This window comes from Saccostrea echinata, unplaced genomic scaffold (assembly GCF_033153115.1).
Source record: "Saccostrea echinata isolate AGI-Se365-2 ecotype Australia unplaced genomic scaffold, CSIRO_AGI_Sech_v1 ptg000042l, whole genome shotgun sequence".
NCBI classification, from domain to species: Eukaryota; Metazoa; Mollusca; class Bivalvia; order Ostreida; family Ostreidae; genus Saccostrea; species Saccostrea echinata.
The window spans coordinates 6,057,598-6,079,604 of NW_026889791.1; the positions used below are offsets into that span (position 1 = coordinate 6,057,598).

At 32.6% G+C, this 22,007-nt stretch overlaps 1 protein-coding gene across 1 annotated transcript in view; it reads left to right on the forward strand.

Moving 5' to 3' along the window:
• LOC133200991 (E3 ubiquitin-protein transferase MAEA-like) overlaps window positions 1-22,007 on the forward strand; it is a 199,305-nt gene that overhangs the window by 97,999 nt on the left and 79,299 nt on the right. Inside the window, exon 4 of the mRNA XM_061336798.1 lies at window positions 7,436-7,558. Coding sequence (XP_061192782.1) covers window positions 7,436-7,558 — 123 coding nt within the window. The remainder of the gene's footprint in view (window positions 1-7,435; window positions 7,559-22,007) is intronic.

Here is a 22,007-nt window from a genome sequence, read left to right on the forward strand (position 1 = left end):
ATATTTATGTGTGGTTGATATAGGAAACGTGGCTTGTTTTAAGTCTGGATGTCTAGGGGCATATGTCTGCTTGGTTACGGATTAAACACATATCTTTGGCGTTTTCACATGTATTTCGAACTGCGCTCTGTTCTAGCAAATCATATATAATGAATTCTAGAAATCTCTAAATGAGAAGTGACTAGAAATGGTGTAGAAACTTAAGTATCTATGGAGATTTGAGAAGCAAGAGGAAATAAGTCCTGACTGGGATTCTCTCAGTTATGCTGAAAATATAATGCAGATCTATGTGGGCAAATACTTCTAAGTTTCATAATGAGAAGGAAAATTTAATGCATTATAGATTTTTCCATCATATTACGTATCATGATAAAATATTTTTGACTGTAATCAATATCATTCATATTATCAAATACATTGCAATATACAGATAAAATTGTAGTGTTTTTGCCAATCAAGTTGTAGCACCCAATGATATACCTCAATGCACTTGATTGACAGAGGTACACAGACCAGGCATTTTTGAAGGCGGTGCTTAAAATCTCTGCCTTTAAGGAGGCTGGAGGGTCAACAAATTAACCATCAGATATAACTTAATTTTTTAGATATGATATCTTAAGCTGTCAACTATTATTTGGCAAAGAAAAATTTCATACATTTTTGTTTTAAAATTTGATCATTTTTGTATATCTTTATATGGAGCTCTTCTTCTGAAGGAGATCAATATAGTCTGAAAATGGCCACAACCCCCCAGCCATCTTAACGACATCTACAACTTATCTTTGAAGTCAAATCTTGGAGTTTCATGCCTTATTAGCAAAGATAAAATCTACACTTCATACAAAAATTCACTTCATAAGGTCTTCACCTCATAACTTTAGATTTATGTTTTATTAGATTACATGTCTACACCGCAAGGAACTTATTTGTCGGATTCTAGTTATTTATGTTGCGGCCAACAGATAAGTTTCTGGTCGCCGCCAGTCATTTATGTGGTGGCCGCAGGAAAACTATTTGGCTGCATTTTTCGTATGGGAAAATGTTAAATATTGATTATAAAGTTTATGTATAAATTGTCGATTAATTATGATGTTAAATTTTTAGCTCTTCTGAGCCAAAGGCTCAAAGAGCTAATGCTATGGCCATTTGTGCGGTGTGCGTAAACTTTTTAGAATATGGGCCATAACTCAAGAACCCCTTGGCCAATTATTGTCAAATTTGTCACAGGGTATCCTTGGCCCAAGGGCTCCCTTTTATACTAAAACTGGGGTTGTGACCTTTAACAAGGGGAGATAATTAGGAAAATAGAAACAAAAGTACTGGTTGCTAAAAAATCTTCTTCTCTAGAACCACTGGGCAGATTATCACCAAACTTACACAAAAGGATGAGGATATGTTGTAGATTAAAATTTGCACGGGGATTTACCCTGGGGCAAAGGGCGTGGTCTCAAGGTCACTTCAAAGTTGACCAAAAATTACATTTTATTAAAATGTTGATATTTTGCTTACTATAAGGACTAGGATCATCAAATCTTGTCAGTTGGTGCATCTAAGGACCTCATATCATGTTGACTCAAAAGTAGGTCACAGTGACCTACTTTTTAAATTTTGCGGCCATTCTTTTTCAAAATGATTTAGAGGCATATTTTGAACAATTTAAGGCCTATGATCATCAAACTTTGTCAGTTGATGCATCTTGGGTCCTCAAAGTACGTCAACTAAAAAGTAGGTCACCTTGACCTACTTTTTGAATTTTATGGCTAATCTTTTTTAAAACAATTAAGGTCATTAATTCGAATACGGGGAGGCTTAGAATCATTAAATCTTGAAAGATGATGCATCTTGGGGCCATAAAACATATTTATTAAAAAGTTGGTCACAGTGACCTACTTTTTGAACTTTGCAGGCATTCGATTTCAAAGCGTTTTAGAGGCATAATTTGGACATTTTAAGTCCTATGATCACAAAACTTTGTAAGTTGATGCATCTTGAGTCCTCAAAAAAGGTCAACTGAAAAGTAGGTCACCGTGACCTACTTTTCAATTTATACGACTGTAATTAAATATTTCAGGTACTAATTGGCTTAGAATCATTAAACTTTTTCAGTTGATGCATCTTGGGTTTTCGGAGTAGGTCGACTGAAAAGTAGGTCACTGTGACCTACTTTTGAAAATTTATGGCTTTAATTAAATATTTCTGGTACTAATTGGCTTAGAATCATCAAACTTTGTCAGTTGATGCATCTTGGGTCTACAGAGTAGGTCGACTAAAAAGTAGGTCGCCGTGACCTACTTTTGAAAATTTATGGCTTTAATTAAATATTTCGGGTACTAATTGGCTTAGAATCATCAAACTTTGTCAGTTGATGCGTCATGGGTCTTCGGAGTAGGTCGACTAAAAAGTAGGTCACCGTGACCTACTTTCAGAAAATTTATGGCTTTAATTAAATATTTCGGGTACTAATTGGCTTAGAATCATCAAACTTTGTCAGTTTATGCGTCATGGGTCCTCGGAGTACAACAACTGAAAAGTAGGTCACGGTGACCTACTTTTGGAAATTTATGGCTTTAATCAAATATTTCGGGTACTAATTGGCTTAGAATCATTAAACTTTTTCAGTTGATGCGTCATGGGTCCTCGGAGTACAACAACTGAAAAGTAGGTCACGGTGACCTACTTTTGAAATTTTATGGCTGTATTTAATATTTTCAGGAATTTTTTGGCTTAGAATCGTCAAAATTTGTCAGTTGATGCATCTTTGGTCCTCAGAGTAGGTTTACTGAAAAGTAGGTCACCATGACTTACTTTTGAAAATTTATGGCTGTAATTAAATATTTTGGGTACTTATTGGCTAGAATCATCAAACTTTGTCAGTCGGTGTATCTTTGGTCCTCGGAGTACAGCAACTGAAAAGTAGGTCACGGTGACCTACTTTTGAAAATTTATGGCTTTAATTAAATATTACAGGTACTAATTGGCTTAGAATCATCAAACTTTGTCAGTTGATGCATCTTGGGTCCTTGGAGTAAAACAATTGAAAAGTAGGTCACTTTGACCTACTTATAAAATTTTATGGTTATAATTTTAAAAAATATTTTAGGTATTAATTGGCTTAGAATCATCAAACTTAGTTGATGGGTCCTCAGAGAATGACAAGTGATAAGTAGGTCACCATGACCAACTCTCAGGTACTAATTGGCTTAGAATCATCTTGGGTTCTCAGAGTGTGAATTGGAATTTCAAGGGTTTATGTAAATATACAGGATACTTCGAGGCTTCAAATAGAAGTGATAGGTTGTACAGTTTATCAGAAGAGCGATTCAAGGCCCATGGGCCTCTTGTTCTATATATTTTACGTTTCATAAGTTAAATCCATCCTCTTTTAAAGAAAAGTAACATTTGACACACCAGAAAAATATCGCTCCTTAAAAAAACATTCGCATAAGATAAACACAATTTTCCGTAAAAAAAAATTGAGATTGGTTAATTTATGTCTTTATTCATATCTATCCTATTTCATTTACGATTTTGACGGTTAAAAAATCCACTTTCTCCCTATGAAAATGTCTACTCCCAAAATATACGAAATGGGGGTATACTTAAATTTTCAATTATCACGTGACCGGAAAATGCGTAACATAAATTATTTTCATATTTTTAGGAAGTTTAGAAGTTTTTCTACAAAATATCAAAATTTCATAAAATTTCGTGAGGGGCCGAAAAACGGCCTTATCGAAACTCCCCCTTTAACTTGCTACATATATTTTTGAAAATGTTATTCAGTGTAACGAAATAAGATTAAAGTAGACTTGACTTAATATGAACAGGCTGTAGGAGCTATTTTTAGTTGAAGGGGGGGGGGGGGGTCAGCCTAAAAGAAAATGTTAACAAATAAAACCAAAACAAGTCAATTTACTTTTGAAAAAGGAACAACCGTAACAGCTTTATATGTATATTCTTTTGTAAATTTTTTTTTTGAGGGGTAAAATTTTTAATTAAGTTTTGTTTTCTATTTTTAAGTATTTAATGGTAAAAATATTGCCCCCTCCGATTCACCGGTTCTTATGGATATTATATATAGTACAGCATGAAGGATAATTCTTTTTCTTACTATGCAATTTTAGGTCATATCTCTCCATGAGCAATGGAAGTTTGTGTAAAATTCAATAAAATATATTTAATATATGCAGGTGTATAGGAATTATTTGTTTTCAATGCAAACCACAAAGTAAGTAATGAACTTCCCACAGGCACCTGAATAGTGGATTTAGGACATGAACTTATCGTCAACCCAACAACCCCCCCCCCCCCCCCCATTCTAACGGAGTTTCAGTTGAGTTACTTTTCATGATATGCTCTATCAAAATCAAATCAACCATCTCGGAGACACATTTTAGGTGAACATCTATGCTTTTAAATTGTCATGGTAGTATCTCCCCTTTTGCCAGCTTTTCCTGATTTGTATATCTTAAAATGACATGCACCTTTCAATCTTCAGAAATTCATAAACCGAAACTAGGAAAAACACATGGCTGTTTCAATGTCAAAATTTAATTTAATATTAAACTAAAGTTTAATTTGATGCTATATCTATCCCAAATATTAGTACACTGTAAAAACTGATTTTTTTTTTTTTTTTTTTTTTTTTTCTTGGTTTAATCGTATCTGTTTACACACTTTTGTTTTCTATGCTTGTACAGACTCGTGTTAGTTTCTACTTACTGATGATAGTCATATATAGTTACTTTACAAATTGTAAATGCTGTGGAAAATAATCACCCAAAAGAACAAAAATAACATAAAATATATTGTATTTACCTAGTAAGGATTTTTCAATAGTCGTGACTACATATTTGTAGAATACTTATTGCAAAAATTATTCGATACTAACAAATATACACTACTACTAGACCAATTATAGTAATTAAGTTTATATGTGGATGAATTCTTAACAAAGGTACAGAATGACAAATTTGACGGAGAATGTTTTTAAAAATATATTTTGGTTATTATTTTGGTCCATCTTTGCTAGCCAATGATTTGTGAATCACAAACTCCTGGCTAGCGACACTCCTGCAAAGTTCAGGTGGTATATAAGTATCCCACTCTCTCTCTGTATCCCTCATTATGTATCCGAATCAAGCAAGGATCAAGGAATTTTTTTCCTGGGGGGGGGGGAGGGGTTCCACCCCAGTAAAAATTAATCTAGACCATAATTTGATGACGAGTAAAAAGAAAAAAAAAATAAACAAACAAAAACATACACTATTTCAAACATGAAAACTTTATTTCGTAAAGGGGATGTTCGGGGATGGGGGTGTGAAGGCAGATCCGCTTTCCTTCACCTCTTAAGCTTCAAAGAATTACTCATCCTACTATCTTAATATGTGTCCTTGTTTTTTAGCAGAGGAATAGGGTCCAAGGTCATTTTCAGTTAGTTTACAATCTATATTTGATTACTCCACAAAATTCGGGGGAGGGTCCGGACCCCTTTAGATCCTATCATTGGAATAACCTTAAAATATGTTATGTGTTTATATTGATTTGATTTAATTATTCTTTTAGAGAAATATTCAGGAATTTTATACATAACATAGAATCCAGAAGCAACGCCGGCGTTAAAAGAAACACAGAAAAAAAAAATCAACAGTAGTGCAAACGTGGAACTTGCTTTTTAAAAAGTAGTGCTGATTTGTGAATATATAAATTGTCTACATGAAGAACTGCAAGCAATACAATGAGAAAAAAATCTTGACACGAACTGCAGTTTCATACATGAAAATTTCAGAAAAAAAAAATAATTTCGATCTACCAACCTACAAACGCTGCATAGAACAGGTGCTGTATGTTACGAGAATACATGAAGATTATAAAATAATTAAACTCATTTAATATTGTCAATTTTCATGTATGCAAACTTTCAAAGTATAAACATTTTATACTTATATTACTTACTGATAAATCATCGTCCATTCTTCTTTCTGTGGTTATCCCTTCTCTCGCTTTGAGGTCTGGTTCGAGTGATGTAATGTAAATAAAGATGGCTTTTCAGCATGTGATGTTCAAATGGTGGATCATAACACTTTATATTCATAGAGGCGGGTTTACGTATAAATAGAAATTTTGACACTGACTCTATTTGTTTCTGCGTATGGTTAATTATTCATTATACTAGGATATTAAAATTAGCGAAAATAACTGAACAAAAGTTTGATAAATTCATTTGTATATCATGTACATTCAACTTAAAATTGTCCGTGAAGTGCACATGTAGGATTCAAACATGTAACAGTTAATACAGTGTAATAATATTAGAATATTCATTGGTGTTATCTTAAGAAAATATTAACAAATGGCAAAGAATCATATTCTACACACGATATGACGATCAACATAGGTATTTATTTATACTTTCACTCTGAAAATAAAACTGAAGAACGAAAAGTGGAAAGGGAAAAAAATGTGCGTTTCAGATGCCAAAATTTGACGTCACAAAAAACACGTTTTTCTCAACGTCAACGCTTATGTCATTAAGCCCAGTTTTGTCAGAGAGCGGTCCATATTTATTAAAAAGTAGGTCACAGTGACCTACTTTTTGAACTTTGCAGGCATTCGATTTCAAAGCATTTTAGAGGTATAATTTGGACATTTTGAGGCCTATGATCATAAAACTTTGTAAGTTGATGCATCTTGGGTCCTCAAAAAACGTCAACTGAAAAGTAGGTCACCGTGACCTACTTTTCAATTTATACGACTGTAATTAAATATTTCAAGTACTAATTGGCTTAGAATCATTAAACTTTTTCAGTTGATGCATCTTGGGTCTTCGGAGTAGGTCGACTGAAAAGTAGGTCACTGTGACCTACTTTTGAAAATTTATGACTTTAATTAAATATTTTGGGTACTAATTGACTTAGAATCATCAAACTTTGTCAGTCAATGTATCTTGGGTCTTCGGAGTACAAACAACTGAAAAATAGGTCACTGTGACCTACTTTTCAAAATTTATGGCTTTAATAAAATATTTCAGGTACTAATTGGCTTAGAATCATCAAACTTTGTCAGTTGATGCATCTTGGGTCCTTGGAGTACGACAAATGAAAAGTAGATCACTTTGACCTTCTTATAAAATTTTATGGTTATAATTTTTAAAAAAAAGAGTTTAGGTATTAATTGGCTTAGAATCATCAAACTTAGTTGATGGGTCCTCAGAGAATGACAATTGGTAAGTAGGTCACCATGACCAACTCTCAGGTACTAATTGGCTTAGAATCATCTTAGGTTCTCAGAGTGTGAATTAGAATTTCAAGGGTTTATCTATGTACAGTTTATCAGAAGAGCGATTCAAGGCCCTTGGGCCTCTTGTATAGTGTTGTTTTGTACTCAGCTGACTTTAAGGCCTCTTGTTAAGGATAGAAAACTTTTTATTTTGCAGGATCTGACAAACATTGACCTGTTTCTGACATCAAGAGAAGTTGAGGAATCGTTAGTAAGGAGAGAAATTTCACACTGCCTGGCATGGTGTTATGACAACAAATCCAAATTACGTAAAAATAAGGTTTGTGTAATCCTTCTGGAACCTTATGTCTAATAAGGCTTGTAAAGACTATTTTTCCCCACTTATACATCAAAAATTGAATTTAAGTTAATGAGTAAGATATGGAAAAGGGTTAATTGATTTCTTTAAAATATACAGCAGGTGCAAAACAAAAAAGCTTGAATTTGAACCTTAAAGACTTTTTATCACAAAACTATTCATTTTTCAAATATTATGTGCCCAACTTAAGACTGGACATATTATTTATGGCATTCATGTCCGTCATCTGTCACTGTCTGTCTGTTAGCTTTTTCATCTCCAGCTCATAACTGTAATACTATTAGGCCTAGAATTATTAAACTATGTCAGCTGATACATTTTGGGTAGAAGTTGTGTCACACATTAAAAATAGGGCGCTCTGACCTTTTGTTAAGATGCTGTGGCCAAATATGGAAAATCCTTACAGGCTCGTAACTAGAAAAACTATTAGACCTGGAATAATCAAACTTGGCCAATTAATTCATCTTAGGTAGAAAGTATGTCACACCTTACATAAAGGTCAGTGTGATCTTTGATTTAAGTGAAATTTAAAAAAAAGCACTATCCATCTTTTAAATTTGAAATTAAACAATCCCAAAAGATGTAAGAGTATTGCAGTATCCTTATTAAAAAATGTTAAATCATGAAAAAACATTTTTTTTTTCATTATATACTTTACAGGTCACCTGCATGGCGCAGTGGTTATAGGGGTGAATTTAAAAAAAATGACCACCAAACTGGAAATTTTTGGAAAAATTCAACTACATATTTTTCACTTATATTCATCATATTGCACATGCATTCTAATTCAAAATCCTGAAGTGGCAATAGACAATTGGATTAAAAAGTACAAGAATTTTTATTGGTAAAATTTCTTTTGAAAAAAGAAAATATCATTACACCTTAAAAGACTTTCTAAAATACATAAGCACAAGAAATTATAGTTTTTTATGCTTCAATATGGTAAAAGGGGTATAAATGATAAAATCTAGACCTGGATTGAGTATCTTCTCTTGTGTATGTGACAAAAAATTGGCTTTTTGATTGTTATTTTACATTATTTTTTCAATTCTGGTTTGAAAAGTTTTAATATGAAAAAAATATGAAGCAATAAAATTCCCCAAAATTCACTTTTTGTCCATTCAAGTCAATTCTTTATATCTAAGCCAAAAAAGAAGTTTTATATATGAGTTCTCTTACAAAAAATACTAGATTTTGAAGTGACCGTATGTTACATTATTGTGTTGCACTCCTGATATCTGATATGTATTTTATTTAACATTGTTTTAAAAATTATCACACAATAACCCATTCTTACTTTGTAAATTAATTTGTCATTTTGATAGTTTTCATCGTATACAGCAGGTTTTTCATATTTTGAAGACCTTAAAACATGATTATTTGCAAGGTGTAATATATATAAATTATTGTTATTGCCATCTTAATTCAGCACATGTTTACATTCCTTCTTTGTTGGTCGCCATTTTGCAAACGGAAGTAGACTAAATGCTTGACTATTAACCGTAAACTATTTTTCTGAGGATGATAGATTGTAAATTAAAGATAAATAAAAATATAAAATAAAATTTATAAATGTAACTTCTTTGTTTTTATTTGTTTCTTTAATATGGTGACGTATTTTGTACTGTTTGTGAAAATTCTCTGGTTAATGAGTTTACCATCTCATGCATACTTGTCTGCCATGTGGAGAAAGATGGTATGGATTTTGAGACGTATATTTATAGTATAATATATGGGCTGTTCGTGATTTTAACCATAAATTTTGCACTTAAAAGTGAACAAATATTAAGCCAAATGACCAAGTTAAACGACTGAATAGGCTTATTTCATTATCCAAGCAAATTGTCATACACAATTAAGCTAATCAGTTCAATAATTAAAATTTCAAGCTGAAAAAATTGCAAATAATTGTCATAATTAACAAGTGCATCATTGAACCCAAGCTGATCACCACAACTGTAAACAAAACATATCTATCTACTATGCCCACTATTAACACAGGTGATGTGCCTGTGTGCATCCACTAACTAATCCATAACTAATCCCCTCATTGTCGTACTCAAGCCATGCAGTCAAGGTAATTGGTGTCAAACTGTGTAAACAAAGGCTTCACATACGAAGTTGGAGGTGTGAACAAGGTGCTGATTATCAACAAACACTATGATAGTCCAAATTTTTGTATCAGATAAAACGAAATTCCAATATTTTCTCATGAGAATATCAGGTGAAATTATTAATAAATATATAAGAAATGGTTTTGTGCTCTGATATTATCAGGTCCAACACAATCTCTTGATTTAGCTATATAGCTTGATTTAGCTATATAGCTTTATTAAAGACCCAATTTTTTTACCGTACGGTTACCTGAGGAGGGGGAGTGGTCTTGGTAGTACTGGTGTTATTTACCTGGAGAGCCCCAATACACAAGATGTCAAAAATTCCTATACATGTTGCATTACACAGGAAGTCTGTCTTTGGTAATCAGGGTCAACATTACGCGTTTCGTGTCTAATTTTGAGCAAAAAGAAAATACTATAATATAAAATTTATTAAATAAGTATGAATATTGAAATTTTAAAAAATCCCATTTATCAAATTTATCCGGCGTGTGGATTTTTACCACAATCGGAATGTATTTATTTTTTTCTCCAGGTGCCAACAATGTTGTCCAAAATATTCAGCATTTCCGAAGGTCCGTGTTCACAGATTTGTATTGATCACTATTCGTATTCATATATATCCAAAGATAAAGCATGTGATGAAGGAATCTTTCATAATTCATGACGTTAATGCTAAATATTTTTCTTATACATTTTATTTTATTTTGTCATGATTTTAATTGGCGGGCTTCACATTGAGTTTCTGTGCACCCAAATGCAGGGTCGACAGGGGCATTACGATGATTACTAAAATCTCAGCAAAGGTTGAAGAAGGGGCTCGGAAGAATTATTGGTCTTAGCTGCTACGGGAACTTCGTTCCTCTCCGGATCCAAGTCCCAGGCAGTAATTGAAAAAGATCGAGCCGCTAGTTTTTCTTCAAAAAAGAGTTGCATTTATTTTGGACATGGACATCATATCGCTTTTAAAAAGTACCAAACAGCAGTGGAGATTGAAAAAAAAAATATCATGAAGTCAAGGTTTAATTCTCTACTCTTAATTATTTCAATAAAATGACTAACCATGCAATATAACAGCGACTTGATTTTTTTTAACCCTCAGTGTATATACAAAGCGACTTTTCACGCGGCACATGAAAGTGTTTGACGCGTGACCAGGCGATCATTTTCAAAATCTGCAAATTCAGATTATCAGGTAGCATGGGTAGCTGGTCTGTCAATCAAATCAGTAGCTATTGTTCTTTCTATGATTGACAGGCGGTATATTATTAATCTTGAATCAGGTAGATTTTGGGGGCGTTAACGTAAAATTGGGTGTTTAAGCTATTCAGAATAGCTTGATTTAGCTATTTTATCACAATTTTTTCTTAAATGTGTTATTTTCTCAGCATGCACAAAATGTCGCGCCTTGGTGCAGTGATAATATTCAACCTTGAACATACATGTGACAGAACTGAAAAATCACAACTGGAGATTTGAAAATTTTCAGCTGGAGTTTGGGTCTCAAAGCTGGAGATTTTTTATCGACATTTTTTCAAATCGCAAAAGACCATCCAACCCCCAAAATTCAGCAAAAAATACCTTCTCCCAGTTTATTACTTTACAAATTTTATTTTATAAAGTTGTTGTCAAGTTTTAAGAAAAATATGATAAAGTTTTTATTCAAATGAAGTGAAATTGAGTATTCAAAATGAAATCAACTCATTTCCTAGTAAATTAATTAAGAGTTAACAGCATCATTAAAACATTGGATAAAATTTTATTTTTGATTTAGTATAGATATATCAACTAGTAAGTGAAGAAAAACATAGCTAGGTTTTATGTAACAAATTCTATGTCAGTAATTTGTTTTTAAATAGAATATGTACAGATGAAAAAAAAGTACCCTCTAAAAAAATAAACAAATTAGAGTCAGGTATATTTTAGCAACACCCTGTGGTGTGATCTATTTTAACTAGAGTGTGACCTACATTATAACTGTATCTTTTAATGACCAAAGCAGCATTAGAAGATTGGCAACTGGGTATTTTAGCAACTAATTCCATGTTTTGCATTCAGTAATAAACATCAATGGTCTTTTATCAAGTTGATATATCACTAATTTTTACAACATAATTATACGACCTCATGTTGATTCCTACGAAGCCTACCGCTGTGAAAATTTATTGCACTGGTGTTGTTATCTCAATTTCTTTTCATTCTGAGCAATTAAATGAAACACGATCAAAAAAATATTGCAAATAATACTTAATTTGAAGAATTTTAAAACACGGAAGATTTAAAAATTAATCGGGAGGGGCAGAAGGGGGGTGAAATATTGGGAGATTTTGTCTCCCGCCGGAAGAATCACATGTATGCTTGAACTCTTCTGAAAATAATGCATGTAAAAATCCATCATCAAATTGTGTCTCCTTAAGAGACTTTGTACTCAAAGTTCTAATTGTTCTTGTGGACTACTAGAAGATGCATATCATTTGTTTTTTGCTTGTAAATACTATGTAAAAGCAAGGAATTCCTTAATGAATAAGCTTTTATCATTTAATTATTTATATGTTATAGATGTACATTTAATGTTATGGGGCGATGATTCTCTTACTATTGAACAAAATGCTGAACTTTTCAAAACCATTCAAACTTTCTTAAATGAATGTGGTCGTTTTTCAAAATAAGCTTACTTTTTTTTTTTTAAATTTTTCTTCTTACCAATTCAAGTTATACTTGTACACTTAAAAACTTTTTTTTTTTCTTTCTATAACTACGATGTATATGTAGTAGACCATATGTATATATGTTTTTTTATTTTGGCAATTTTTACAAAATGTTGTATTAGGAGAAGACTATCTTAGTTTCTGAACTTGTGTCCGATCCTTTTGACTTTGTCAATAAAATATGTTCAATTCAAATTCAAAGTTCTAAAAGTTTTGGGGCTATATAAAGCAATTGTAAAGTTACTTCTGCAATGAAATTATAAAGGAGGCCAATTATGGTCAACAAGATAATTGACTGGTAATAATTCATTACAATGAGAAGCAATCATACTTATCCATGCTTCAACGCACACAATATAGTGTACAGTTACTCAAACAATGGAAATACATCTTTTGCTTAAAAGTATTCAAATGCTGCAATGTTAAAACTTTCTTTGATTTTGGTTGTTGTTTTGATAACCCATAGTACATATATGAATAGACAAATACTTGCGACTTTTTGTCTGTTTCTTACAAAAAACATTTTTTCTGAAAAACTGCACATAAATAGCTTTATCAAGCTATTTTCAATAGCTTAATAAAGTTATATAGCTATTTCAAGCTATATAGCTAAATCAAGAGATTGTGCTGGACCTGATTATATTGAAATAGCACCCATAGTACATATATGAATAGATAAATACCAACTTTTTGTCTGTTTCTTACAAAAAACATTTTTTTCTGAAAAACTGCACATAAATAGCTTTATCAAGCTATTTTCAATAGCTTAATAAAGTTATATAGCTATTTCAAGCTATATAGCTAAATCAAGAGATTGTGCTGGACCTGATTATATTGAAATAGCAGAAATATTAGTTAAACCGCTATCTGATAAAATGGAGGCCACGTACTGTATTATTATTTATTCGCCCAAAAATATTGAAATTTCAAAATGTCACAAAAAGGTGTTGCAGTCCTGACAATTTTAGCATCATTTTTGGGCAAAACTTTTTTGTTACTGTATTTGGCTGAATATAATACGCATTGGTGTAAAATATGCACCCCCTTTTTTGGCTTGAAAATTTTGGAAAAAACGCAGTTTGGTTGTATTATACACTGTCAAAAAATTGACCAAGAAGTAATATTGTCTTTTTTTACATCTCAGTAATTTTAACTTAAAATCTTTGTGGAAATAATGTATTGAAAATTTAATACGGTAACTTTTCATACCCGGACTTTGTTTTTTGAGCTTACGGTGCTCCTGATTTTAAGCATGGCGGTATTATTCATAGAAATAATTAAATTTCGCATTATAAATCTTTTTTTTTTTAGCTAACGGCAATGTTGTCTTTAAAAATCGCGGTATAATTTTATTAATTTTAATAAAGCACAAAATTTAGTCCATTTGATTTTATATCAGACTAAATATATAAATCTTGCACTTAAACGTTGCTGTTTAAATCTTCGTGTGGTAATTAATGATTTTATTCCAGAAAGCATGAAATATTAGTGCATTTTATTTTATTTTTAGCTTACAGCAATCGTGACATTACACGTTGTCTTTATCCTTGCAGAAATAATTTTATTTCAACAAAGCACGAAACACTGTTGAATTTTAGTTTGAACAGATCGACACGGTATAAATCATGTCATACATTGAGGTAATCTTCGCAGATATCTTATTTTCTACAGAGCACGATTAATTATAACACTTAAGTTTTAACATACTTCATATTTCTTTTCTAAACTCTTAATTAATTTAACAAAAGGTCGATAAATATAAGATAATTAAAGTAAAATTACATTTAACAAGCGTTTAACTGTTTAATGTGTCGTAATCAACACAAGTTCATATGAAAGATAATGTACGAAGGCTAAAAATCAACCCCCGAATTTTAACAAAGAAAACGATCAAAGCCATTAATAAGGGCAGTAAATAATCGGTGCTCTAACTGTTAAAACAATACTTAGGAGATGGTATACAATTTATTTGCCTGGACGGGTGTTGAGATCAAGCGCACGTGTTCACAACATTGGCTTCCATTTGGACATAAAGTATACAGTGGTATAGTGGGGTGTTTATGTTGAAATGAATATTTAATTCATTTTGGCAAAGGAATGCATGAACGTCTATAAATAACATTGTCAATGGCAGCCTACATGGAGACGATGAATATGCAGCTTAAATTAATTGTAACTTGTTTTTAATATCATTGAACAACAGATTATCATTTTCAACAGATTATAAATATAACATTTTCAACAAGCCTATGTTCCAACAATAATTTTATGAAGTTTTAAATACAGCGATAAACTATAAGATATTGCCCATGTCTCTAGGTAATACTACTAGGTATTACTACTAGCCATGTTTCACCTGAAAGAAAAAACTATCAAATCCTATTGTGGTGTAAAATACGCACCCCTTTCTCAGAAAAACATTTTCTAGGAAAAAAGTGCGTATTATATTCAGCCAAATATGGTAATTGATATATTTGGCAGGTATTGAGACACTATCTAAAGACATATGCTGAGACATAGAAATCTATTTTCATTGCCTGTATTTTTAGTGTGGGTTGATAAATATGCATTTGGTCATTTTTTTTTAATTCACCCTTAGAGCGTTCACTCTAGAGTCGCGGTGTAAGGAGTTGATCCTTACATCGCAGGTTCAATTCCCACTGTGGGACATGGAGACCGGTCCTTCGGATGAGACCGTATAAACGGAGGTCCCGTGTTGCAGTAGGTGCTGGCAAGAAAAAGGTCCCTCACTGCTCAATGGCCCTGAGTGCCGAGTATAGGTCAATTAAGTTTGCAGCTCTCCACTGGCAAGTGGTGGCGTCTCCATATGAGTGAAAAATTCTGAAGAGGGACGTTAAACAATAAACAAACAAACAAACATATACTTTACAGCAATCTATAACAAATGTTATGTTACAAGAGAAATTCCAGTTCTCCCATGGGAGTAATTATCAAGCACTGGTGAAGGAGAATTTTGATAACAAAAAAATTACATGTCAAATTAGAAATATATTAATGAGTTTAGTGTGAGGAGATAACTGGTAGAGCATCTCTGATCAAGCAGGTGTTATCTATATCTCTTGGGAATTGAGCAATATGAAGGAATCAGCCTCTTAATTGCTTGTGTTGGATTAAATAGTTCTTGCATGTCAGATAGCTTAACTTTCAAAATAAATTTGGTGTAAAGTAATTATAACTTATTCAGTATTATAATTAAAACTAATTTGATATTGTATAATACAATTTTTTTTCAATTTTAATTTTCATCTTTACAACAAATTGCCGAGTGTCATGTCAAAGTCTTAAGAATAAACATAATTTGTTTTGAAGATTTATTAGGCTGTAGCATTGTTTATCAGTTATAAAATATACAAACAAAGCTGTAGATGGGCATTTGTTAAGCTCTAACACAATCACTTGATAGATATATGATGTGTTTTTTGTTATGATTAATACCACTGGAGATATATGTACATCAAACGTTATAAAGAATGGAAAAATCATTGAAATCTTTGTATCAAGGTTGACATGATTTTCTTGCACTCTAAACTGTTTATGATAAATTAACAATATTTGACAGGCGTATCATGCTGTGGTGGGGCACTTTATTTAAATAATCTAATAGTAGAACACTTTTTAAGTTCACCTGATCCAAAGATTAAAGTGAGCTTTTCTGATCATCTGCCCTCCTGTCATCTATCTGTTAACTTTCCATATATTAATCAACTTCTCTGGAATCACAAAATCTATTTCAGTCAAAAATCATACTTGATTTATTCAAAGGAAGACCCACATTCTCTTTTAAGGGGAAATAATTGAGAAAGATTTAAAAATTTTGAGGGTTCATAAACAATGAATCAGAAGAGATGAAATTTATGTGAAAGTTTTCAGGTAGTGCAGATTCAAATTTGTTCAAATCATGGCCACCAGGAGTAGGGTGGGGCCACAATAGGAAATCAAGTTTTCCATGGGAATATGATATATAAAGATATTAAGCAGTAATCAAACTCAAAAAAGTCCATTGAAATGGTGAGCAGAGTAAACACAGACCTTTCAGTACATCAGAGGTTGGATCAGGTGCCATGGAGGAGTAGGCATCCCCTTGTCAACCAGTCACACCAAAAATGTGCTCCTTATGATTGGGTAAACAAAAAAGACCATAGACAGATCAGTGTGATAATAATGGAATAACCACTTGTATGAAAAATGTCATCAACATTAAACTTAATAATGTAGATTGTATTTATTAACAAAGTCATTGTATTGACCATAGAATTTGCGAAAAGTTGACTTAAAATGAGACTGCTGTGTTACAACGCGAAATGTAATAACAACGCAAAATGTAATAAACCAGAATTATTGCATTTTGCGTTATAACATTTTGCGTCAATATCAACGCAGAATATAATAACGCAAAATGTAATAACAGATGTTTTAGGGTTATTACATTTTGCGTTATTACATTTTGCGTCGAGGTCAACGCAAAATGTAATAACGCAAAATGTAATAACACGATTTTTGGATTATTATGTTTTGCGTTGTTACATTTTGCGTCGAGATTAAGCAAAATGCAACAACGCAAAATGTAATAACACACTTTTTGGTCAGTGAGGCTGAGAATAATTTTCAATTGAGTAGTGGATGAAGAAAATATACGGAAAGAAAATAAAACAAAAGGAAAAATACATATATGCTAATTCTTACATTAGATCTGATTTCATCATATATTGATTTCATAAGCCATCTAAAATCAGTTGATATTCAAATCATTGGTGTGGCAAATTAGTAACGTTGGTGCACACGTGTGTATGTGTGGGTGGGGGGTGGGGTGGGGTAGGAGGGGGGTTATTTAGTTGATGAAGTGTATCAGTTTGCTTTACTTTTGATAGGCACGTGCATGATATTTAGAAAATTAAAGAAATCTAATTTCATTGGCAAGTGTAAATATAGCGGGAAAGGGGTTTCTTGATTATTAAGATTTCATACTGTTTTACAAACCATGTGCATTGCAGACCAGCAAATTTTTTTCCCTCTCTCTCTCTCTTCAATAATAAAATGGATAGTTTCTAGATTTCTGCATGCGTATAAAAATACAATGATCAACATACGAAGTAACCCCTTACCCCCCGCTTCTCCTCGCCAGACACATACACATACACTCCTAATTGCTAACCAATGTACACATGCACGTCGCACATGCTTATCAAGAGCTTTTCATGGACCCATGGTCAATCTTCGGTAATTTAGAATGTCAGTAATGTAATACAAAATGATTTATAAATAGACATGTCATTCAAAGTTAAGTTTATGTTTTATAAGTATTCAATAAAAATGTTAGAAACAGAGTAAACAAAAATATACAATTAGATTCAGTAACGTTCGTAAAAGCCGAACATTTGTCTCATAGTCATAGGTCTGTCTGTTTATTTAGTAAAGCAACTTTCCCTATTGTTATACGTTTAAATCAATTTTCTTATGTTTCGCGTTCAACACAATACAAAAAAATTATTATATTTGGTTTTATTACATTTTGTTTTATTACATTTTGCGTTGTCCCCAAAGCAAAAATTAATTAACGCAAAATGTAACAACCAAAAAGTTTATTATTACATTTTGTGTTAATCCCAAAGCAAAATGTAATAACGCAAAATGTAATAATCCAAAAATCGTGTTATTACATTCTGCGTTATTACATTCTGCGTTGATCTCGACGCAAAATGTAATGACGCAAAATGTAATAATCCGGGTTTATTACATTTTGCGTTGTTATTACATTTCGCATTGTAACACTGCTGATACCCGTGTATCATTAGTTTATTCAGGCCTTTCAAAATCTGCCAGTACTTTTACCCGGCTGAAATCATGATTGTACCGGCAAAAATATTTGATGGAGAAAAATTCATTAACATAATTAATTAAAATCGCTTCCACAAGGTACTTCCTAGTTTAGTGAAAGTACCGTCTGTTTGTAATCTATTTGAAAGCCCTGCTTATTAGTCAATAGCTTTTCTATTATTATACCCCCTATAAACGAAGTTTAGGAGGGGTTTATTGGAATCAGCATGTCCGTCTGTCTGTAGACGAGATTTTGTCCGGACCAATTCTTGGAAACTGTTGCAAGGATTTGTCTGAAAATTTGTACACTTATTATTCGCCATATGAAGGTGTGCACCTGGTATTTTCATCATGATTGGATAATTTTTCCTCATTTTACAGGTGTTTTTTTTTTTTAGCTCACCTGAGCCGAAGCCGAAGGCTCAAGTGAGCTTTTCTGATCACATTTTGTCTGTCGTCCGTCTGTCTGTCTGTCCCTCTGTCTGTAAACTTTCACATTTTCGACTTCTTCTCAAGAACCACTGGGCCAATTTCAACCAACCTTGCCACAAAGCATCCTTGGGTAAAGGGGATTCAAGTTTGTTCAAATGAAGGGCCACACCATCTTTCAAGGGGAGATAATTAAGAATTAGCGAAAATTTGGTGGTGTCTTTTAAAAATCTTCTTCTCAAGAACCACTGAGCTGCAAAAGTTGAAATTTATGTGAGACCTTCATTACTTAGTGTAGATTCAAGTTTGTTCAAATCATGACCCCCAGGGGTAGGGTGGGGCCACAATGGGGGATCAAAGTTTTACATAGGAATATATAGGAATAAATTTTTAAAAATCTTCTCCTCAAGAACAACTAAGCCACGATTAGTCATATTGATATGGAATTATCCTCAGGTAGTGTAGATTCAAGTTTGTTCAAATCATGACCCCCAGGGGTAGGATGGTGCCACAATGGGGGATCAAAGTTTTACATAGGATTATATAGAAAAAAATCTTTTAAAATCTTGTTCTCAAAAACAACAAAGCCACAATTAGTCATATTGATATGGAATCATCCTCAGGTAGTGCAGATTCAAGTTTGTACAAATCAGGACCCCCAGGGTAAGGGTGGGGCCACAATGGGTGATCATAGTTTTACATAGGAATACATAGGGAAAAAAGTTTAAAAAATCCTTTTGGAACAGCAAAGCCATGTTTTGTCATATTGATATGGAAGCATCTTCAGGTAGTGTAGATTCAGGTTTGTTCAAATCATAACCCCAAGGGGTAGGGTGGGGCCACAATGTGGGATCAGATTTTTACATAGGAATATATAGGAAAAAATCTTTTCAACAACAGAAAAGCCATGATGAGTCGTATTGATATGGAAGCATCCTCAAGTAGTGTAGATTCAAGTTTGTTCAAATGGGGGGGGGGGGGTAGGGAGGGAGGGTCCACAATGGGGGATCAAATTTTTCCAAAGGAATATATGGGAAAAAATCTTTAAAAATCTGCTCAAGAACAGCAAAGCCATTTGTTATATTAATATGGAAGCATCCTCAGGTAGTTCAAAATCCAAGCCCCCCCCCCTTTAAACTTTTCAATACTGAAGTGATTTGTGCTTTTTCCTAGCCAATGTGCTCAGGTGAGCGATGTGGCCCATAAGCCTCTTGTTCATTTTTATTATGTGGTTTTGTCCAGATCTGTTCCCAGAGACTATTGCATAGATTTGTATAAAAATTTGTACACTTATTATTTACCATATGAAGATGTGCACCTGGTATTTTCAACATTAATTGATAATTTTTCTGCATTTTTCACGTGTTTTTTTTTTTTTCATTTTATTGACTTAGTCATTTTGGGGTCATGTCTAAGATTTGAGACATAGAATCTAGAACATCTGTACAATAATGTGAACTACAGCTTAAAACTACTCATTAGAACTAAAAAAAATCACAAAGTATTAAAAACAGTTTTTACATTACACAGCAGATAGTGTAAATCCATTATTCCCTTGGGAGTAATGAGTGGACATGCATCAAGTTAAAGATTAATTAATGAGTTCAGTGTGGGAAGCTGTTATGGGCATCTCTGATCAAGCAGGTCTTATCTATATCTCCTGGGAATTGGGCAGAAAGAAATAAAGATCTCTGTTGTCTAAGTCTCTTAATTGTTATTTATGTCTGTCAAAATACATAGTTACTTGAACCAGCCTTTTATTTTTAAAATGAGTTTGATATAAAGGTATTAAAATCAATTTGATTTTGTATAATTAATTATGATATTTTTTTTTTAACAATCAATTTGCAGAGTGTCATGTCTCACAAAGATGACAGATAGTTGCAAACTATTTTTTCAATGTAATTAAAAAAAACCTGTGATTATTAATATTAATGTTTTATTGGGCTGCACCATAGTTTCATTCATTAAAAAAATATATAATGAGTAATTAAATTTTCACTCTAAATGTTTAAGCAAATTGTGAACACATCTCACATCTAGAAAACATTAGTGATTTGGTACCTTCTCTGAAAAACCCAGCGGGGGTTATTTGTCCCTATTGGACAGTTCTAGTTAGAAATTGTTCATATGTAAAACATGCTCTTGCAAATCTCATCAGATACAAAAAATGTGTACTTATTAACTGGGTACAATTAGTACCCATGGGAATTCTAACAAAAACTACATAAATAATATCAGTCAGAAACTTGAGCATCTTTTTAATGTCAACTTCAGAGTGCTTGGATATAGAATCAAAATGTTTTTGAACAAAATAAGTTTGCAACTGACCATTGACAAAATATGTTAATTTACTAGTTCCATTTTTATAAGCTCACCTCAGTGAAGTTTGGGGAGCTTACTGTATAATGGATTAATTTCAAGGGTTGTAATTTTCACGTTTTTCTCTCCTCTGACAAGATCGCGGTTTGTTGAATTCGCGGAATTTGTATACATATGTGATACATATATGATAAAAGTTACCTCCCTTGTCTTTATCCAGAAAAGCCAAACAACATTCATTAGCGTTATGTATTCACTGAACAATAAATAAAGTGGTTAGATTTGGTAATTAATTTACGATTAATCAAAACAAGTGCCGTTAAACATCTTTGACTATAAACGTTGTATGACTTTCTGTATGCTATTGCAATGAGTGTACACCCCAAAAAATTCTTTCTGAAGGGATAACACATCGCAGCGAAAAACCACTGGACGATAATAAATGTGTTGATGTACGTCAGCGGAATAACATCCTTCCATATCGATATCAGGTGCGAGAGTTATTTGAATATGTTTTTAGCTCAAATATCGATAAAAACTAATACGCACGATCAGGAAACAAATACACGTCCTAATGTTAGTTACGCACGGGTAATAAAAACCCACGACCCATGTCTTTTGATTGATCAAACATGTAGCGTTGGCTATTAAAACAGCTTTTTATAACCAAAAATACAGGTCATTATCTTCTAATGTGATTTAAGAAAAGCGTGATAATTGAATGACAAGTACCACTCGTAATTACTTAATTACTATCTACCGTACGTATCTATATACCTGTTGTAGTCTATACTCAAATTTCAAAAAAAAAAAAGTTTATTGAAAACTTATTCACTGTTTCTTGAATTCACGGATTTATTTACACCGTGAATATAGCGAATATTTACACTGCGAGTTATTTTCCGCCTATACAGTATGTAACACCCTTGGCGTCAGTGTCGGCCATGGCATCCCAGGTTAAAGTTTTTGGAGCAGATTTCTTTTCAAGTACTTCTATGC